This window comes from Copidosoma floridanum, unplaced genomic scaffold (assembly GCF_036245765.1).
Source record: "Copidosoma floridanum isolate Cflo_tuat_1 unplaced genomic scaffold, Cflo_Japanese_pri ptg000008l, whole genome shotgun sequence".
NCBI lineage: Eukaryota > Metazoa > Arthropoda > Insecta > Hymenoptera > Encyrtidae > Copidosoma > Copidosoma floridanum.
In genome coordinates this window covers 13717170-13738538 of record NW_028321885.1, presented here as the reverse complement: position 1 = coordinate 13738538, position 21369 = coordinate 13717170, and the positions used below count along the sequence as shown (strand labels likewise).

General features: G+C 36.2%; 1 protein-coding gene across 3 annotated transcripts in view; it reads left to right on the top strand.

The window, feature by feature from the left end:
• Positions 1-21369, top strand: part of LOC106636699 (homeobox protein unc-42) — a 639872-nt gene that overhangs the window by 60491 nt on the left and 558012 nt on the right. The window contains exon 2 of one of the 3 annotated variants that reach the window (XM_089589252.1): positions 16720-16744. The exons of the other annotated variants lie outside the window; for them this stretch is intronic. Coding sequence (XP_089445378.1) covers positions 16720-16744 — 25 coding nt within the window. The remainder of the gene's footprint in view (positions 1-16719; positions 16745-21369) is intronic. 3 annotated transcript variants of the gene reach the window in all.

The following is a 21369-nucleotide window of genomic DNA, read 5'->3' as shown; positions in this document are numbered from 1 at the left end:
GCTTGAAGTTTCAAAAAAAAATGATCATTCATAATATCCTTATTTATGATAAAATTTGTATCAAAATCTTTTTATTGAATTGCTCTGGTAGTCTAACAATTATTAAATATTTTTCACTATTTATTTAAACTTAACTATTATTAAAAATTAATTTTTAAATTACCAAGTGTACAAACTCTATTCTTCTCTTTCCGTACACCAAAAATAAAATCTGATGGGTCTAATTTATTTTTATCTAATATTTAAAGATACTTAGCATCATTAGATACATCATGTTCAGTGTCATCAAGCTCAACCTCTGTGGCATAGCCTCCTCAACTACTATCCAATGTTTCATCAACATCATGAGTGCTATGACTCACAGATGTTTGAGACATTTGAGTTTGGAAAGTATGCTTGGCCATATAGGTACTACTATCGCTAGAAACGTCATCGTCACTTGTAGAAATAATAGATGACTGTAGTTTCTTTTTCTACGTCCATCTACCTAATTTTGGATCAAATAAATATATACTCTTAAGACAAACTATTTCTTATGATTCTCTTCATGATTTCTTAAAGAGGATCAGTAACTGGTTTAAATGCTTCACTGATATTCGGAATGCTACAATTTGCTGAAACTTAATTTTTTATTTTTCAACAATTTCTGCTTATGCCTTATAGCTACTTCAGACTTTTTTAACTGTTGAAGAACTTCTTTTGCTTATCAAAATTAAGATACATTAACTGTTTGCTAAAGTTTCAAAGACTAAAATAAATTTTAGGTATGTGTATTACATTTTTAGCAAACCAATCGAACCATTTCCCATATCTTTTTTGGAGTGAACTTATGTGTGAGATTAAAATAATTAACAATTATCGACATTTCTGTGTCTTCCCATACAAAAAATGCTTCAACATTGTCTTGCATTTCACACGCTTTATTGTCGAAGACCATAATAGAATTGGGAAGTGCTGTGTCTAGTGCTATTACAACTTAATGCTCACTAAATGGGAGCAATTAATATCCTTAAAAGGTTCTAATAGCTTTTTCAAAAATTAGTACTTTGGCTGATTCAGTGATTTATAGTTAATATATACATTATCAAATCTTAAATCATTAAAATGTCGTATTAAACTAAGTAAGCTGTTTGTCTTTTCACAGTTTAAGGGGCCACGAAAAATAGCCCTAATAGTGTTGAAAAGTAGATCTTTATACCGTTTTATTTTTTGCTTTTGTTTAACAAGTGTGTAAGAATTTTTAATGCGAAGTTTTATTTTTTGCTCAATGCGCAATGAGTCACGTACAACTGATTGTTTAAGTTATGAAAACGGAGTTTTTATAGTTTTAACATTATTTACAATTGAGCTCTTAAACAGTAATAATCATTCATCAAAAAAAAGATCATGGAGTGAGTAATAGACTAATTAATACTTTACTTATAGAACTGCACATACCAGATTATCGATACTGTAGTTACAAATGTAGCAGACAAAATTCTAGCAAAGAGTGTGGTTGGTGGTGATTTAAGGCAAAAGATTAAAGTATTAGTGAGAAGGCTGCTGATTTAACTGTAACTGGTGTTATAAAAGCAAAATGAAAACTTGGAATAGGTTTCTCTAAGAATAAGACAAAAAAATTGTGGAAAAAAAAGTTAGAAGTATAATTACTAAGGAAAAATTAACATATTAACATAACTCAAAATGAGTTTATAAAAATCTTTTTATCCACTATTAAATTTAATGATAACTTAAGGAAAAAATGGTTTAATTAATAAATAGTATTTATGTAATTAAAAAGTGGTATCCGACGATGGCAAAAACGACCAATTCTTCGTTAATATAATAGATTTCTGCATAGAGAGCGAAATCATAGAGAGACTTACATTGTATAATAAAAACAAAAATTACGATTGTTTCGTTGTTTCTATATAAATAAATAATTAATTTTTAAGAAAAAAAAAAATTTTGATAAAATATTATAATTTTATTGTTTAAATTAAAAAGTGGTTACTAAACCCATCTACCAATCCATTTTTAATTACCGTGGGGTTCTGACACCAGACGACGTAACCACGAAAACAGTCGTAAACACGTAAGTACTACGCCAAAGCTTTGTAAAAGTAACTAAAGAATATTAAAGAATGGTGAAAGTGAAAAATAAAGGAGAAAGTAAGAAGAAAAGTAAAGTGAAAAAGGAAAAGAAAAAAATTGTTGGATTACATTATTAAAAAAAAAAACGTGTCTTTAGCCTTGGAAAAACTGAAAGAAGGCCAGCCGCTGGTAGCAACTTTAAAAGAATTTGATATACTGGAGATAACTTTGAAAAATAATCGAGTTAACAAGTATGCTGATAAGAAGCTTGGGCCGTCTTCTTATTTGTCTTCGAGTGTTGAAGAAAGACTTGTACTCTGGATTGTCGAGCGTGCCAAATGAGGCTTTCCAAACTTAAAATCACAGTTGCTGAACAGTGTCTAAATGCTTTGTATGCTAAAGAAAATAGAGAACCCATTTGTAAAAAATAAACCAAGTGAAACCTAGTATCAATCATTTTTAAAACGTCATCCAGAGTTAAGTTAGCGTGTAACAGAAAATATAATCTTCAATTGAGCAGTAGTATCTGATAGAAGCCTGTGTAAGTGGTTTGCTGATGTTGAACAGTACCTGACAAATAATGGTTTACTATCAATTGAACCTAATTAAATATTTAACTGTGATGAAACAGATAAGTGTAATTTGAAAGTAAGAAAATGTATGTTATTATGTAAACTTTACTTGGCAACAACAATGTTATCTTGTAGGTATGCCTCTGAATCCTTAACCAAAGAAAGTGCCCGCTCCTAGGGATTTTAAAGATGTTTATAATGTGGTGGGCAACAACGAAAAAAAAATGTATCTGTATTAGTGACTGGCAATGCTTCAGACAAACTTGCACCTACCCTTGTATTTTTTATAAAAAAAAATTTACCCAAAAATGCAGGTATCAATGCACCTCCAGAATTTTCCTTTAGGTGCAGTAAAATTGGATGAATGTTGGCCAAAAACTTCTACGAGTTTATTGCCAATAAATTCGAGCCTTGGCTGACAGAAAAACATAATAAATAACCAGTGATTTTGTATTTTGAAGGGCATTCATCTCATCTAACACTGGCACTAAGTACATTTTACTCTGATAAAAAAATTGTGCTTATGGCATTTCACCCAAATGGTACACATATTTTCCAGCCACTTATTGTGTTTTTTTTTTTTAACCTTTTAAATGTAAATGACAAGTAGTACACAGAGATGTATGTGAAAAATCTATTAGTATTGGTATGTACACAAACTAATTTTTTTCAAATTGCATTTGTTTTTTTCGATTTTGAAAATATTTTTTACGAATTTTTAGCTTCTTGCAAATGGATTTAAAAAATGTGGTTTATACCCTTTTTTTCTTAATGTGGACTTAAAAAGTATCTTCTACAAAACTGCTCTGAAGAGGATAGTTTAATAAGCAATTTTAAGAAAGGTCCAAAGGATAGAGATATTGTACATTTTTTTTAAATTAATACCAGCACAAAAGTTGCATCAATTTCAGGCAAATCTAGGTCCAATGTAGACTGGTGCAGTTGAGAATAAAAGTCTTTTTAATATTTGGTACAATGCCTCTATCTTTACAATATATTAGTCATCTTCTGAAATACAGTTAGTACGTGTCTACCTTTTACGCCTAATTAACTAATATTTATTGTGTTTTGAAGTGAATGTACAATTTTAAAATTTTTTTCGGCTAAAGAAATAGTAACAGTTCGACTAAATATTACTACACTTGAGGGAAATACGGATGACAATTATATTGATACATCTCCGTTTTATAAAGTAATTATCTAATTTTTTTTTTTTTATCATTCTTTACAACATAGATTTGTGTATCTATTAAATAGTATTGATTTCTTTTATTGCCAATTTTTACAGTAAATTTATTGTATGATTCATTTAATAATTTTAATTTATGATGAAGTAACATAATTTATAACACACAATTTTTTTTAAATATTACCAATTCCTTGAAAAATATATACACAACAATGGCGTGTACATATACAAATTTTTTTAAACACTAAGCTATGTTGCTGTCTCTATAGTAATTTAAGATTACGAATGTACTGATCTAACCTCGTGCGAGAGCTTATGCAGTTACAAGTATACGCTTACGAGTGGTGCACGAGTACGTCCGTGTTTGCATAGAAGTCACGTGTAAACATACGTATTAGTGTGTATGAATTTGCAGGTGTATACGCAAGCGTGTGCATGAATGCTCGAGAGTATGCATGAGAGGTTAAGTATATATACATAGATGTAACACCTACACAAAGCACTTGAACCCTTGTTTAAAGGCAGGAGAAAAAAAGAGAGAGTACTCTGGGAAGTAAAAGATAGATTCACATATATTTAAAAAAAAAACTATGCCTAATCGCCCTGGTAATGTAAACTTTTATAGGCTTTCAAAAACAGCAGTTCCAACCTTATATTTTGTTTCTTGACTTTTTGTAGTTACAATTAACTCTTTCATACAATTAACCATCAAAAAAGATTTTATAAACTCTTATAAAAAAACTAAAAACTACGTCTAATGGTAGTACTGTCATATTTTTGTACTTGTATAAAACAAAAACAACATGTCAGCCATGTGGACAACGTCCCGTCCTTCATCAGGTACAAAAAGCTTTACCTCTTACGAAAGGGATGTAAGTTCGTAATGATGTTATTAACGGCATTAAACCCTAGAAAAAAAAATTTTTTTTATAATTGACTATACTATTTACCAAAAACCTTCTCTTATTTTAGTAAGAATCAAAAGACCAAACACATCAATTAACTACTACTGTATATAAAGCTTTACTATTTGCAATCTAACATTGGTCTTACTTTAAATGATACTTAAATTTAGTGTTCCAATGACGTTTATCTGATTAGTAAGATATTTTATAAAGAAAAAAAGGGAACGGTCTCTAGTGAGTTGATTAAAATAGCTATGTGGTAGCATACTTGTTTTTCTTACATCATAGCTACTGCGTTAAAGCTCATAAACGAAGTGGTGTTTGCTTTGTCAACCACCTTACTATATATAGACATACATACACGCAGTAGTTAGATCTGATATCTACGTCCATTAAATTTAAATGAGTTGAATGTTTTATAGCAAATAAAAGACATATACTAATGAATAAAGGGTCATAAAGTTGCTCAGCTTTTGTTTGTGTGGTAGTTGTATTATTTTAGAATCGTTATTTTGTAATACCTTGTAGTTCTAACTTGGGTTGTAACATTGTAAATAATTATTAGCATCTAAGCTCACGGTTCTAGAATTAAGACATGGTAACTGTATGTCAATAGGATTCTTAACTTAGATGGTAACTAAGCTATAATAATAATAAAAACTCAATATAAAATTTATAATCTCAAGAAGAGGGGTAAGTAATGTTAAATTTAAAATATACCTTAAGTTCTAATTCAATGTTAAGATTTTACGTAATAAAGAGAATAAATAGTAAAATAATAAATTTAAAAATGCTTACAAGGATTTTTGAAGTGTAACTTCTTATTTTGGGCTGTGAACAGCCACGTAAGGGTAAATGCGTTACGAAGAAACGTAGCTATACACCCTGCGGCTCAAGACATCTCCTCAATCTTCTCTCTTACATACTCCTACCACTCTGTCTTTCTCTCTCGCAGTGCGCACCATTCTACTGTCTACCGCTCTATTCCTATCTGTCTCGCATGTACGCTATGCGCTTCCTTTCCATCATGCTGCTACTATACCTATATATGTGTGTGTATGTGTATGTATAAATCTATATTGGTATGTATATTTTTACGCTACGACTAAACCGATGCGTTTGCTCAGGCTTAGATCTATGTATAAAACAAAGAAAAAGAAAAATAACAACTGTAAATATAAAAAAGGAAAAGTATACATACGTATGTTGTGTACACATATACGTGTTGCATGTAGTAAGCTTCAAGGAAGTGAGTGATAGAAGAGCCGCCATTTGGTGCAAAATCTACAAGTCGTATACATATAGTTTTCCCCTAACAAATAAAATCCTGTATTCATCTTATAAGTCATAACAGGCAATCAGCTACTACTCTGCGTACTGCTGCTGACTCCCTTAAGGCTTACTAGTTACATGTCCTGGTCTTTGTGAGAATTCCGTAAGTGAGAGATGCAAAAATTAATGCTATACGGATTCATACAAACAATCGTAATAATTTTAAGAGTAATAAGTCGTATATAAAAGGTAAGGTGTTATCCTACACTTATTCTTGATTCTCTATCATCAATTATAAGTATAATTGTCTACTGTCTACCATTCCATCTGTTTCGTATGTACGCCACGCGCTCCCTTCCCCTCATGCTGCAACTATACCTATATATATATTCCTATATTAGAGACTTATCTCAGTAGCGCATTCCACACAAACCCCCAGGTCCTCCACAGATCCTTATTCACCCTTCTCTCCACAAAACAAAGTAAAAACTCGTCATTTTCTCTCTTATTTAAACACATCGCAGTCTTTCCTAAAAACCTCCACAGCTCCCCACAGACTCTACGTAGTTATACGTGACTCTTCACCGCCCCCATACTTTACTTTTGGAGAATCTGACAAGGATCATACCATCTTTTTCGCACCTTGATATGTATACAGACGTGTTCGTAATGTATATACTAATCTTCTATTTTCAATCTGCTTCATTACTGAATTTCTTTAAGACAAAACTTTTTTACCGCTATGATTTATCTCATCGTGAAGTAAAAATTAAAAGTCATAATTGATTTATAAGAAGTTGATGCGCAAAGCATAAGTGGTATTTAGTTTATCAATAATACGAACCATTCAAGTTCCGCATTAAGATGACTCCTTTTGTGAGTCAACTAATAAGACCCTATAACACCATGAAGACTTAGGTCTACTTCTATTCTGTTTTAATTAAATGCTGGAATTTGTACAAGATATAAACATAATATACATTAGTAGAATGTATTATGAGGTAATAAGTTTTGTCTATACATATAAGAATATTTCAATCTTGTCGTTATTATAAAAAACATTATTTCTCATGATCAAAACATGTTTTCCTAACTATATTTTAAACATTTAAAATGTTTTCTCTATTCATTTCAACAACAATTTTGATTTTTATTTTTGCATTTTGATAAAACCTCATACAATTGACCATGAGAAAATAAAGACTTTTTTCAGTATAATCCCACATTATCAAGACTTGAACATGATAGCAAATGCTACAATTAATAAAAATTATTTTCTAAATAAAATAAGAGGTTATAATAAAGTTGTTCGTGTATTTAATGTCATTCTTGAAATAAAAACATTATAACCATTTTTTTCTCCCATACCTTTTTCGCCTTCTATGTTATACTTCAACAATTAGGTAATTCGCAATCGTGTGCGGTTACTTAAGCCGTCTGATATACTTAAATTTTAAATTAACATTACTATTGCACCTATTTTTAACTAAAGCTAATGAGGTGGCAAGCCTTCCCAAATATTTTTCTTAAGGTAATTTATATATATATACTAGTTAAGCTTCGCCCCCCCTGCGCGCTCCGCGTGCCAACCCCCCTTCTATTGCGTTATAAGTGTAATTTTTTTAAAATAAGGTTTGTATTAACATTTTTTAAAGCCTTAAAAAATAATTAAATTAATTGTTAGTATGAAAATAATATGTTAAAGTATATTTTACAGAAGTCGGAAGACTATGGCTTTTTTCGAAAATACTCGGAAATAAATTTTTTATGCTGGGGAATTATTACTGGTCAGCTTTTGAGAAAATATAAAGAACAAGCTGCTCATTTCAAATAAAAGTGGTAAAGTTTATACAGACAGAGAGATGTGCCCTTGACTTTTTGTTGGTAAGCTTTATTATTTCTTCTAGTGGCTCTCTTTTTAAATGAGCTGTCTATCCTGTATGAAACAATAAATATTTCTAAGCTCTTATAACTATATATGCCTCCTGCGTGCTCTGCGCACCAACCCCCGTAATTGCAAATTAGATTTACGAAGTATAGAAAAAAACTCGAATTATATTAATTGTTACTTAAAATTTATATATGTGAAAAATGTATATTGATCATAGTTAATTACATGAATTTTTAACAATCACTTTTTATTTTCCCTGACTAATAAGAGCTATTTCTATGGGATTAGTAGATCACGATTTTCAAAACGATATAATTTTTGAAGAAGCATGTAACGTTATGCTGCCTTTTTAACAACGAAAATTTTTCCCATGGTTTATTATGTCTGAAAATTTTTTTGGTAATACTATTTGGAACAAATACAAAAAATTTTTTATTAAAGATTGTAGAGATGATCAAAATAAAGCTCTTTTACAGTCGAACAAATATTTAATTCTGAAAATATGTCTTTTGGAGATTTCAGTTTACCAGAACCAACAGAAACGACGGAAAAAAAACCGATACTGACAATGATAAAAGAATAATTTTTATGAAATGTTTCACAACGTAGTCACGGTCAACATGTAATTTTTTGAGAAATAATAAAATTTGGGAGACATATTTTTTTTTTTCGGTGGTCCTAGTGGATCTGGAAAAACTTTTTTATACAAAACATTAATTTATTATTTCATATCAATTGAAAAAAAATTCTTACAATGGCTTGGAAAGGTATTGCTTCGATCTTGCTTCCAAAGGGAATGACCACTTACAGAACTTTTAGACTTCCTGTAGACTTAAGCACTATAGAAAGTGCATTCTTCCAGTTTAAGCCAGATAAACAAAAATTACGTAATGTAAAAGTAATTATTTGGGATGAAGCTTCTATGATACCGAAAAAAGCGTTACAAATCGTTGATAGAACTTTAAAAGATTTATCTAGTAGTGATAAACTTTTTGGAAATAAAATAATAATTTTCAGTGGAAATTTTGTAAAATTCTCCTGGTGGTAAAAAATGGAAGCAAAATTGCTATTGTTCAAGATACCATGAAATTTTCTTACTTCTAGCCTCTTGTTACGTAGGATTCTAAAGGTTCGGGGTGCTTAATAACAACGTGGCAGTTAAACTCAATAAATTACTTTATTGCTATATTCCTTGAGGAAAGGCGCCTTGCGGTCCCGGGTGACTTGTTGCGACTCTCCTCCTTCTAGTCCCGACGTTCAAGAGCCCTGTGGCCACTACTGCAAGCCTTTTTATGCTCTTTCTTCCCCCACTTGTGCTTCTTCCTAATACTAATAGCTGAGGCCCATCCCACATAGTATGTTCCATACATACTGTACGTGACACGTCCGAGGCCGCTTCGTTTTCGCCCTCGACAACGTTCTTTTCTGTACCACCTCGAAAATGATTGTTTAATTAGTGTCTGTATCATGTTGTTCTTGTTGTAATGTATACTAATCATATAAGAAAAATCAATGAGGTGTTCCTATGAACATCCTCGTTAATTTCTCTTTTACAGGCTTTGATTAGTTTTCCGCAAGTTTATAATTGTGTTATTACATATATTGTTCGTGTTTGCGCTCTTCCCTCTTACATAATAAATTGATAAATATGCCCTTGTGGGTCTTACTTTCATTGATGATTATTCAATTACCATTTATAGCTTATTACCTTATTTAATATCTACTTATTTACTTACATATTTTTTTTTCTGAGTTGTTTCATACATATTCATTTTCCTCATTATGATTATTGTTTTCCTTCTTTCGGTTTTATTTTACTTACAACTTTTATTTTGTGTATTCATTTTCTTTTTTTTTATTTCCATTTTTTTTGTGTTATACTATATTCATTACATTTAACGCAGCGTCTTCCACACAACATGACAAAAATCTTTTTATTTTTTTACTTTATTATCATCATTATTACATACGTATTTTTTTTTTTTTTTTTTTTTTTTTTTTTTTTACTAGACATCGTCAATGCTTAGGTATTAAGGCTCCACTTGTAACTTAGCTAAAGTTTGTTTGTTTCTTATGGTAACTGTGTGAGTATTGGCTGTAGTGCCATATAATTCCCCGGATTTTCATTTCTTGCGACGTTGTTTCTGGTTCTTTTTCCTGCAAACATTCTAGATAAGTTTAGTATAAGTGGGGCCCCCCATTTTAAAATCCCGACCGATCCTGCAGCCACCCCCAACGCTATTTCAGCTGCTAACCATGCGTATTATTTCCAGTCAAAAAATTCCTCTTTTGCCTGCACTAATTCATGTATACGTTGTACTATGTCTATCAGTTTAGGACCTGTCGTCAACCTATCCTCCAGTCCATGTTCTTGCTTACTAAGCTCCTGTAACCCATCCCTCTCTACTACCATCTTTATTTGTTTCGATATCTCATCTACTTTTACCCCTTTTATTTTCCGCGCTATTTCTTTCAGATTCAAATTTGAGCTCTGAAACTTAATTATCTGGTTCTCGCCCTCCTCCTGACTTGGGTCCAATCTTGTCTCCGATGTTTGGGCTGTGCAATCTTTCGCTAGGTCTATTACTCCTGCCTTCATTACTTTAAATGTCTTGTGCTTGGTGTGATCGCATTGTACGTGTATCTTTTCCTCTTCCGTGGTGCTAAACGCATGTTGATTCTTTGCGTGAAGATGTGTCCAATATGTGCCCTTTAATTTTGCTAGTACTATCGGGCACTCTTCTGGATTCTTCACAGTTTCTTCTAGTATCAGCCGTATCTCACAAGGGTGGTCCTCCTCCACTTCTTATGTCGGCTCCATTCGTGTACACACACTTACCTTTTTCAACTTCTTGCATTGTTCCACTGTCTCCCGCGCTACTGGTGCAAATCTTTTTTCACTCGTGCTACCCGCAACGTACTCATATGTTGGTTAGAGATAAGCGACGACGTTCGTCATATTTAACCCTTCCTGTTCTACCGGCAACGGTGATATTCTTAGAAGGTCTAGACTCTCTCTTGTTACCAGCGGTATTTCGATATAATAGATAATTTTTCTATCAAGCGCTATCGTTGCTATCTTTGATATTTCTGCTATTTCTTTCCCCGTCGTGTTTCTTTCTCCCGGAAATCTAAGGTCCGGTCTAAATTGTTCTGCTAATATTTCTGCTTCTGCTATCACATCTAGCGCTGCTTCCAACAGGTGTGACACGCCTCGACTCGCTAAATATATAATATCCGTCGCTGTCTCAAATTTAGCTACGAGTTCTTCGGTCAATTTTTCGAATCTTTCTACTATTCCTGATACTCTGTCGTATCCGTCTATAAGTTCCGTAAATATTTTTAATTCTTCTTCTGTTACCTTTCCTGCTTCGTCTTTAAATCTCTTTATAGCTTGGAGAACCTGCTCGTGATGACCGAACGTTGAAATCCTCATTTGTTCTTTTAAGTACCTTGTAGTGTCAGTCGTGTGCGTCAGGTTTGACTTCACTAGCTCCTGTATTTTCTCCTTATCTGCCTCTGCTATTTGTCCCTGGAGTGTCTGTACGGTTTTGATCTGGTTATCATCGACTTTTTAGCCTACTACTGCCCTGTACGCCGTTTCCATTCTTTGTAAGGCTCCTGGGACTCTTTTAGTAGCCCGTTCTACCTGCTCTTCACATTCATCCCTCTTCCTTATAGTTACCCTACATTTCCATTTTGTTTGTCGGCTTGCTTGTAGAAATGCCTCTGTCTGTTGGGCCATTTGATTCCAATCGACATATCATATTATTTTCCATGTCAACGCGACTGATTGAATTGGACCCAGATTCTCTACTAGTATCCCCGGATTTTTTTCGATTTGCTCTATCTCCCCCGGTTGTCCTCCTACCAGCGTGGTTTCACCCCTAAAACATAAAATAGTTATCCTTTTTCCCGTTCTCACTCCCATTTATCGTAAGCTCCTAGGTCCCTAGGTTACCCTAGATTAAGGAAAGAGAGAACAACTACGAGAGAGAGAGAAAAATTTTACCTTTCTTCTTATTTTATTCTTATTCCTTTTTTTTTATTTTGTTTTAACGTTTTGTGTGAATACAAATGCCCCTGCCATACAATTCGTTACACATATTTTCCTAATAATTATTAAATGCAATCTAGTATTAGGGCTTGACTGGTTACTGCGGTAAGTAGAGAGTGTGGCTCCGTCTTTACATTCAGGGTGTATCGTTGCATATAATATTAATGTTATACTTACGTACATCTATAATTGTTACACTATGTATGTGTATGCTATAAACATAAGGTACATAATAGTCTTATTCCTTACTAGGCTACGTTACACGCATTCACTCCTTCGGTTACTTCCCAGTGGAGGCGAGTGTGGGTATGAGAGGGAAAAGAAAAAAGGGGAAAATTTTATTGCTCTATATTATAAACTTCCGTTTCCCAACTTTGTATGCTACGTTATTCTTATTTCTTCCTTATTTCCCTTTCCTTCAAGTGACTCATTTAAGGTGGGAAGGGATTTACATAGGTGTATGAATCTGCGTTTGCTTTTCCAACGTCGCTGCTGAGTCAGTGTATTCCACGTCTCCTTACGTGCACGATCTTTGCAGTTAACTTCGACAGTCATGGTCGATTTCAGCTAATTTTTTGATCGACTTCTTGGGCTTGTCCGGTTGCCTTTAGGTGACTCGCGATCCACGCACTTCGTTGTCGCAAGTGGCGGTGCGTTTGGGTTACTGTTGGGGGCTGTTCTCCACGAAGAAACCGCGTGCGCCGTGCCAGATTGCCAAAGCGTAAGTATGAAAGTGAAGTTTTTTTTTTTTTTTTTTTTTTTTTTAAAGGTTTCATTTATTGGGTTGTAGGTTACGCGACTGTTGTTGTGCATGCATTGTTGTACTCAGCGGGCCGACCGCGCTAGCGCCAATATATTGTGGGCAGCATGGTTCGGTAAGTGCTCTTGGCCTTCGTCATATTTTTTATTCTTATGGCTTCTTTATTCTTCCTAATGCAATTTTTTTTTTTTTTTTTATTTAGCTTGGGGTGCGACTGATAGTCGATCCCTACGCCTTCTTCTGTGTCCCGGTTCTTTTACTGTTACCGGGGTGGCCTTCCGGCGCGTTGCCACTGCCAATCTTGCACTACCCCTATCGAGGAGGGGTAGGGTCCTGCGAGGTGCGATGCCCTTCGGGGTCTCCATTCCTCGTGGTTGTGCGGGAGGAGGAGAAGGCGCCCGTCCCCTATTTTACTGGGAAGGTGTTTTGGCTGCACTGCCCCACCTTGGTAGGGGGGGCTTCCTACTCTCTGGCCGTCGGCTGTAGCTGTCACGGTACCATCCTGGTGCGAGTGGTGGACGTCCTCCTGGAAGGTGCCGCCAACTATCTTCTCAATCACCGACCGGTTTTTCAGGTAATTTTTTTTTTTTTTTTTTTTTTTTTTTTTTTATTTCTTGTTCCTTATTTCGATTTGTTTATTTATTTCTTTATTTAATTCGTCTTTTCCTTCTTTTTTTGCTATAAGGTGCAACGTTCTGCCGGCGGATGCCTCGTCCCTTCCACGCTGATCGCTGCTACCCCTGATTCTCAGCCCAGCGTCGCCGACTGCCTTCAGCGGTTGCAAACGCTGCATCTGGGGGAGGGTTCTAACGGGACTTCTCGAAGGAGTGGTTTGGGTCGTGGCCGGTGGCAAAAAAAGAAGGGAATGAGCCACTCGTGTGGTTGTTGTAAGGGCTGTGGCTCTCATGAGTTTAAATGAGAAAAAATAAAAAAATTTAATTTTTCAAATACAGTGTTTTCATCCTTTTATTATTTCCCTTCCATATTCCACACTTGTGATTTTTTTTGCATCGCGTACACACGCATCCATGTATATATATGTAAATACACACATACACACACACATATATATAACGCGCTTTGAGAGAAAACCACACGCGTAACTTTCCCGTTGTCGTTAGAGTTTTGTATTTCCCTTAACATGTGGATTTCCCTATGCGCTCTGAAATGTTAACTTAATTTATATATTAGTACGTATATATACATGCTACTACGTTTGCTTATGCATACGTTCGAGTGCGACTTTCCCTCGCTGAGCTTTATCTAATGCCGTTCAATTCTCGTGTCTTTCGTGTTCTGCGTATATGTTCTAAGTGGACACTTATGTGTTAATTGTATTAACATGGTTTTAGCGCTAGTAAGATAGAGCCACGCGCACTTTTTACCCACCTCTCATACATCGTTCATGTAAAGAGTAACAAAGGAAATAAAAATAGAATATCACTTTATCATACAAGTTATTTATTCATTCCCTCTCATTATTATGATTGTTATTATTATTTTTATATTGCATGTTTCTCTCTTCTTCTTAATTCCTCAGTCTGTGCTAATTTTGAAAGTAACATATTTCCCTTCGTTACGTGTCTTCTCCCGTATGCCTGTATTTAATAAAATCCTTACGGGGTGGGGAGCAAGTTGCCGCTTGGTTCCTTTCACTTTTCTTCTTCTCCTCTTCTTCTCTTCTTATCATCTCATCCCTTGAACGCGGAGATTTTAATACACAAGCTTTTTTTATTTTGTCCACATGTGAGACTCGTATTTCTTCGTTTCTCTGTAACTTCACATTATGGTTCCTGTAATCTATGCCGATTATTTCGTAAGGGCCCTCGTATTAGTCATCAAATTTCCCTTTAGATGGCTCTTTTAGTACAAACACCATCTCACCTTCCATAAAAAAATTCGTGTTCAGTGCCTTATCATAATAGTACTTTGATCTGAATTTGTTCTGTGTTTGAATCATTGCTGCCAACGATCGTAATTGCGCAAGTATCCTCGTTATTTGCAGCAGTAACTCTGTATTTGTTTGACCCACCTCTAGCCTCTTGAAGCTTGACTGGAGTTTTGCATGTTGACCAAATATAAGCTCGTAGGGTGTGTAGCCTGTACTCTCGTGTTCCGACGTATTGCAAGCAAGCATACACAACGGCAATAGTTCGTCCCATTTTTCGGTCTCGCTAATGTAGGCTTTTAAGTATTCTGTTAAAACGTGGTGCATGCGTTCAATTGCCCTGTTGCTCTGAGGATGAAATGCCGTGCTCCCAAGTTTTTCAATTTTGAATAATCGCGTAAACTCGTCCATCGTTTTGTTCATAAAATGCGTTCCTTGGTCTGATAATAATTTTTCTGGCGCTCCAAAGTATGCTAAAAATTTATTCTTTAAGGCTCTTACCGTTTCTTTAGCTGTTGCTCTTTGTACCGGTATTAATACAATAAACTTGGTTAGCCAATCCTGTATTGACAGAATATGTGTTTAGCCGTTTGTTGAAGGCTTATTAATTGGTCCGTAATAGTCAATCAAGATTTTTTCAAACGGTCTGCTGGGCGTATCTGTAACGAGCATAGCTTGCTTTGTTTTTACGCGCACTAGTTTCTTAGTCTGACATGATCTGCATCTAAGTATAAATTGCCTTACATCGGCCCTCATGTGCCTCCAATAATAGTCCCTTGCTATCTTATTGTAGGTTTTATTCATTCCTTTATGACCCCCGATTGTTGATTCGTGATACTCCTTAATAACCTTATATCTTTGATCCACTGGTGGTATAACTAAGGTGTTTATGTAAAAGGTCGCTGCGACCTTGAGGATCTTGAAAGTTTCCTCAAATTGTTCCACGAAGTAAATCCATTGGCTCATGTTGAGTGTTGCCAAGTCACGTATCACGCCTATAGACTTTATTTTATTTATCATTACTAGTGCCTTGAGTGATGTAATGCATTTCTTGATGTCCGATTTTAGCGCCGTATCTTCAAAATGCGATTTAATATACATTCGCATTACCGCGACCTTTCTCACATTTGCTCTCATGACGTCACCAACCATCTTTTTTTCATTATTTACGGCTATTGGATCTATGTATCCGCGCTCATATAGGGCGTCTATTCTTTTCGTATCAGGCACGCTTTCTGTTACCGTCGCGGATACTAGGTTATCTAGATAATAAAATAAGTGATCCTTTGCCCGATGCATTCTTTGGAATGGTTGTATGTCTGTTTCTTTTCCCGGTAGCCACGGTGATTTTTCATGTGGTAACCGTGTCCTGCATACTCTGTACTTTTTTAGCTGTAAAAGGTTTGATAATACTTTTTTTTGAAGGTCTGCTTCCTCTGGTTCGCTTTCCGACTCCAGTCTGGCCTTGTTTAAACCAGCCCCCTCATCACTCTCATTGTTTATTAAGTCTGAACTACTTGAAAAGTCTGGGGGTGGTGGTGGATCAGGTGGGGGCGTGTCCCCATCTTCATAAAGTACCTCATTCATGGAGTCACTTTTATTACGCTCTATTTCTTTAACTCTTTCCTCTTTTTCTTCCCATATTCAATCATCATTACCATATTCTGTATTGGACTGCAGGATTTTTTCTACTTCCTCCGGGTCAACACATATATTTTTCCACTTCGAACCTTGTAGTACATCCCAGAGTTCTCGCGCCGTCAATTGCAAGTCACAGGAAAAAATAAGAGAGTCGAATAAGCAATTACCTGGTATTTCTACCGGAAGTTCTTCGATGAGTTTTAAATTTTTATTCGACTCCATGCAGTTTTGTTCTAAACTCCATTCGGCTACATTTCCGCCTCCTGTTTTACTTTCAAGCTTGTTACCTTCATCGGTATAATCGTCCGTTACCCCTCTTATTCTTTCATTCCCCGATGGGTTTTCATTTATCTGTGGTGATTCACACGGGGTATCTTCCTCGCTAAAGAATTTCTCTCTATCCCTTGAGCCCGTTCTCTCCTTCGAGGGCTGTTGAGATATGTTTGTATCATTATCTGTACTTACCGTCAGATCGCTCAGAAGTCGATCGGTGATAGTATCGGATTTCCAAGCGTCTTTTCTGATTCCCGGCTTGCCTTTAAAGTCTCGGCGCTTAACATCTAGTCTAACTTTCGCTTAGAAGTTATCTATTGAGTCATTAAGTAACGCTCCGATCTTTTTGTTTACTTTTGTCCCTTTTTCTAGACTTCCTTTCGTCTGTGTACCCCGTCGTGATTCATTTATTTGCTTCTCGCTTACACTCTCACTAGACGGTCTGCTTTGTACCCCTTCCTTCGGCAACGGTCGGTCCCCTTCGACCGTATTCGGTATTTTCTGTTGCTGCTTGCTACTCTCTTGGAGCACACTTTGCGCGTGAGCTTGGGCCCATCAGTCATTCTCCTTCTCTCCTTTATTCGCATTCCTGCTTGACATACCTGCACCCAAACTCATCATCTCTATGGTATCTATAGGGTCAAGCATTCTTTCTCTCTTTCCGATCGACTCTGTAACCAGGCCTTTCTGTGCCTGCTGGTGTCCCCGTGCTTATCATTATTCGCATTTATGACTATGATCTCTGTACCTACAGTTTTTTCTTCCTCTTTACCTTCCTCATTTGCTAGGCTAGCCACGGCTAGTTGGAATCCCCAATGTTTTACCGGCTCGAATTTTCCTTTTAAAGCCACCGGTGAGTCACAGTTCGCTATGATAATCTCCTTCGACACAGTTTCTATTTGCGGTTTTACTGAAAAATAAAGCGGGTGCCTATGCAGCGTATCCAGTTGTCTTTTGCGATTTTTTCGTTGCATCTTCGGTTGTATTTCTAGTTCTAAATACGGTGTGCTTGTTATTCCCACTAATTTTTTCAAATTTTTTTCTTTGCATATGTAAGCTAATTTATTCTCCGTCGGACCCTGTGATAGGATTTGTTCTTCGCCATTGTTTAAGGATCCTATTTGAATATTTTTTCCCTTATTTCCTCCTGCGATCTGTACTGTCTGTTAACGCGGCCTGCTTCTTTTCCCTTGTTTCTTACGTGATTCTGCTCCTTTACTCTCTACATTTTCACTCGCCACCGGCCACTCTGATTCTGAATCAGCGTCGCTGTGTTCATTGACCGTCAACTCATCTGAGTTATTCGTCTTGCGAGGCTTTTTCCTTTCTACCTTTTTGTTTGACTCGTCTGAACCAGATATTTCTATCTGCCATTTCTCATCCTTTCTTATTATGTTTCCCTCTCTTCTTGTCCACATTTTGAATATTCATGTGGGTGGCGCATTTATGTCACCATGACCATCTCTCTCCTGCTCTTCAGCAAGTTCATATAACTCTCGTCGCGGTAGTTCAGGATTTTTCTCTCCATCCTCTATGATCGGATTTCGGGACAGTGCGTCCGGTGCCTTATTGGCTATTCCTGGTCTATAAACAACGTCAAACTTATAGCCCCTTAATTCAGCTGTAAGCCTATTAAATCTTATATCTAGCTTCTTTGATGAGTGAAAATGTTTAAGAGGCTCATGGTCCGTAACCACTGTAAACTTTCTGCCAAATAGATAGGGTCGAAACTGCTCTTTTGCATATACTATTGCGAGCAATTCTTTATCGTACGTAGGGTATTGAATTTCGCTGCCCTTTAGGCATCTAGAGGCATACTCGCACGGATTGTTTTTTCCTATTTCTCCCTGACTCAATATTGCCCCAATGGCATAGTCAGATGCATCCGTTGTCACCACAAATGGTTTTTCTAGATCGGGTGCTTCAAGTACAGGCTCGCTGCAAAGTGCATCTACGAGCGTTTTGAATGCTTTTTCATGCTGCTCTTCCCATTTAAACTCTGTACCTTTTTTTAGAAGCTTAGACAGTGGTTGAGCAATTTTAGCGTATCCTTTAATAAATCTCCTATAATTTCCAACAAATCCAAGAAATTGTTTAATTTTCTTTGCATTTGTAGGCTTTGGATATTTTCTTGCAGCCTCTATTTTCTTTGGATCCGTTTTTATTTCACCATTCCCTACAATATGGCCTAACACTTTTGCTTCACGTTTTAAGAATTGGCACTTCTTTGGCTCGATTGTAAGATTTGCCCTTGACAATCGCTCTAACAATCTCGTAAAGCGTTTGTGATGTTCTTTAAGATTCGACGCGAACACCATTATATCGTCTAAATATACCTCTACCTCATGGCCCTGCAGCCCTGCCAGTGCAAGCGTTATTGCTCTTAGAAACGTGTTCGGAGACAACCCGTGCAACCCATTGGCATTCTTTTGTACTGGTAATGCCCATCCGGTCCCGAAAACGCTGTTTTATGAGCATCGTCTTCATGTATTTCGACTTAAAAAAATCCCTGCTTCAAGTCTACCACTGTAATATAGCGTGCTGTCGCCAGATGTTCCAGTATATCGCTCTGGAAGGAAAGTGGATGACAACTGCCCATTGTTATCTCGTTGAGTTGCCTGAAATCCGTTACTACCCGCCAGCGCTTTTCACCATCCGGTCCTGCGTTTTTAGGTACGATCCACATGTTTGAGCTGTACGGTGACTCTGAAGGCTCTATTATGCCTTGTTTGAGTAATTTCTCAATTTTAACTTTCATTTGCTCTCTCACAGCTGGCGAATATCTATACCAATTCGTTACTATCGGTTTATCCGTAGTCGTGTTTATTTTATGTTTTAAAAGATTTGTCGCTTTCAGTTTTTCCCCGTCGAGTCCAAAAACGTACAGGTCAATCTCTATAAGCCCTCGCACATGTTTTTTCTCTTCTTCGTTGCACCCCGATATGTCAACTGACTCAATTATTTTGTCGACTCGCTCTTTACTGCAACTTAGGACATCTGTTTTAATGTTTTCCTCAAGTATTTGAGTATTCTCGTTGTCACGGCCGTCCTTATCACAACCCACGTTTACCACGATATTTTTCTTTGAACATGTGCAGCTGGCGTCGTTTCTTATCTCATTGCCTAGTTTTTCATTCTCTTCAGGGTTTCCAGTTTCTCTAAACATCCGTACAAAGGCTCTTTCTAATGCTTCTACGTCATCCCCATTGACGTCCGATGAGTCAGCTTTCTTCGTCGTCTCGCACTCTAAAAGGTCCAACACTGGGACTGGTACATTTATTATTTCATTTAATATATTTAGACATTTGGCATACTTCCTACCATTATTGTTCGTTGCGATAAAATTACCGAACAAAATACCCTCTGTAAGCTTTTGTAGTGGGACCCAGCCCACTTTAATTTTCCTGTGCGACTCTTTTATATACGCATACATAACTTGCCTCGTTTTCGGCACAATTTCAAAACTTTCTGACTCTCGTAGCGGAATTCTCCTTTCATTCAATTTAAGTGTGTTGTCTTCGGCATTCATCTGACCGTTATACAACTTAAAAATATCCCATCCTATGATTCCTTCCATCTCTATGGGAAAGTCATGGGGGACTACGTGTAGGGTACACATAAAGTTTTCTAGGGGTAATCTTATAGATCCCAAAGTTTGGCGAGCTCCGTGCGTTATGCCTTTTATTTTTAATTTTTCCCTACTATTTACCGCTACTCCAATATCGAGACAATTCTCTTTAATTATTGAAATTTCCGCGCCCGTATCGGCATAAAATGTCGCACCTTCGTTTATATAAGGGCTTTTTAGAATTACTGTGGGTGGTGTGTATCCTATTTTTGATAAATTTATTTTCACTGTGCGAGATAGCTGCTGCTCATCTTTTCCTTCAGCTTTAGGATTTTCACGCGTCGTGGCATAAGTCTCCGATACCTTATGCTTGTCATTATCCATACCCTTCTCTAACACTCCTAACTTCCTCTCATAAATTCCTTCATTTATTGCCTTGTCATGCCCAACGATTGCGGATCACGTCGAACATCCTGCGAGTTTAAATGCCCGGTTTTTGAGCTGTTTCCCCTCGCACTTTGACTATTAAGATTATCTCTCCTATAATCATCCCTACGATTATCCTGATTGGAGTATTGGTTATTTCGCCTGTCCCGATAATCGTCCTTTCTGTGGTCATATCTATTATAATCATGACCTACTTTTCTGTCATTGTAACTATTTCCGTCATAATTATTACTCTTATTATTATTGTTATAATAATTATTACTATCGTATTTATATTTTGTTCCCTGGTAGCAACTCCCTCGGTTGTAAGGCCTTTTACCATTATTCCCTTGTTGTCTATCAAAAATCCTATCGTTTTCATACTGACGGTGATAATTATTATACGCCACCTTCTTATTATACCATCCTTTTTCTTCTATTGTTTCTTTTTTTGGTTCTTCATCAACGTTAGGATTTCTTATTATTCCTTTTTTTGCATCTTGCCACAATTTTTTACATCCACTAGTAGAATGGGCGCCGTGCTCTCGACAGTACGAACAGTACTTTACATCAGCCACACCGTCCCACTCGTCCGTGTCTGACTTCCCCACGGGTGCGTCGCTACCAATAAGGCCCACCATAGCGTCATACCATCTCTTGGCGTTATTTTCTCTTAATCTGTTCTTTTGCTCTATCATTGAGCGGCGGAGGCTTAATTCATTATCTACAGTAATGGCAGCTTCAATAGCCTCCTCTAGCGTTTTTGGTTGGAACCCTGCGACGTTCCAGTTATACGGTGCCTTTAATCCGTACAGAAACTGCCTCACTGCTTCTCCGTCTGATCTCTTTTTTTA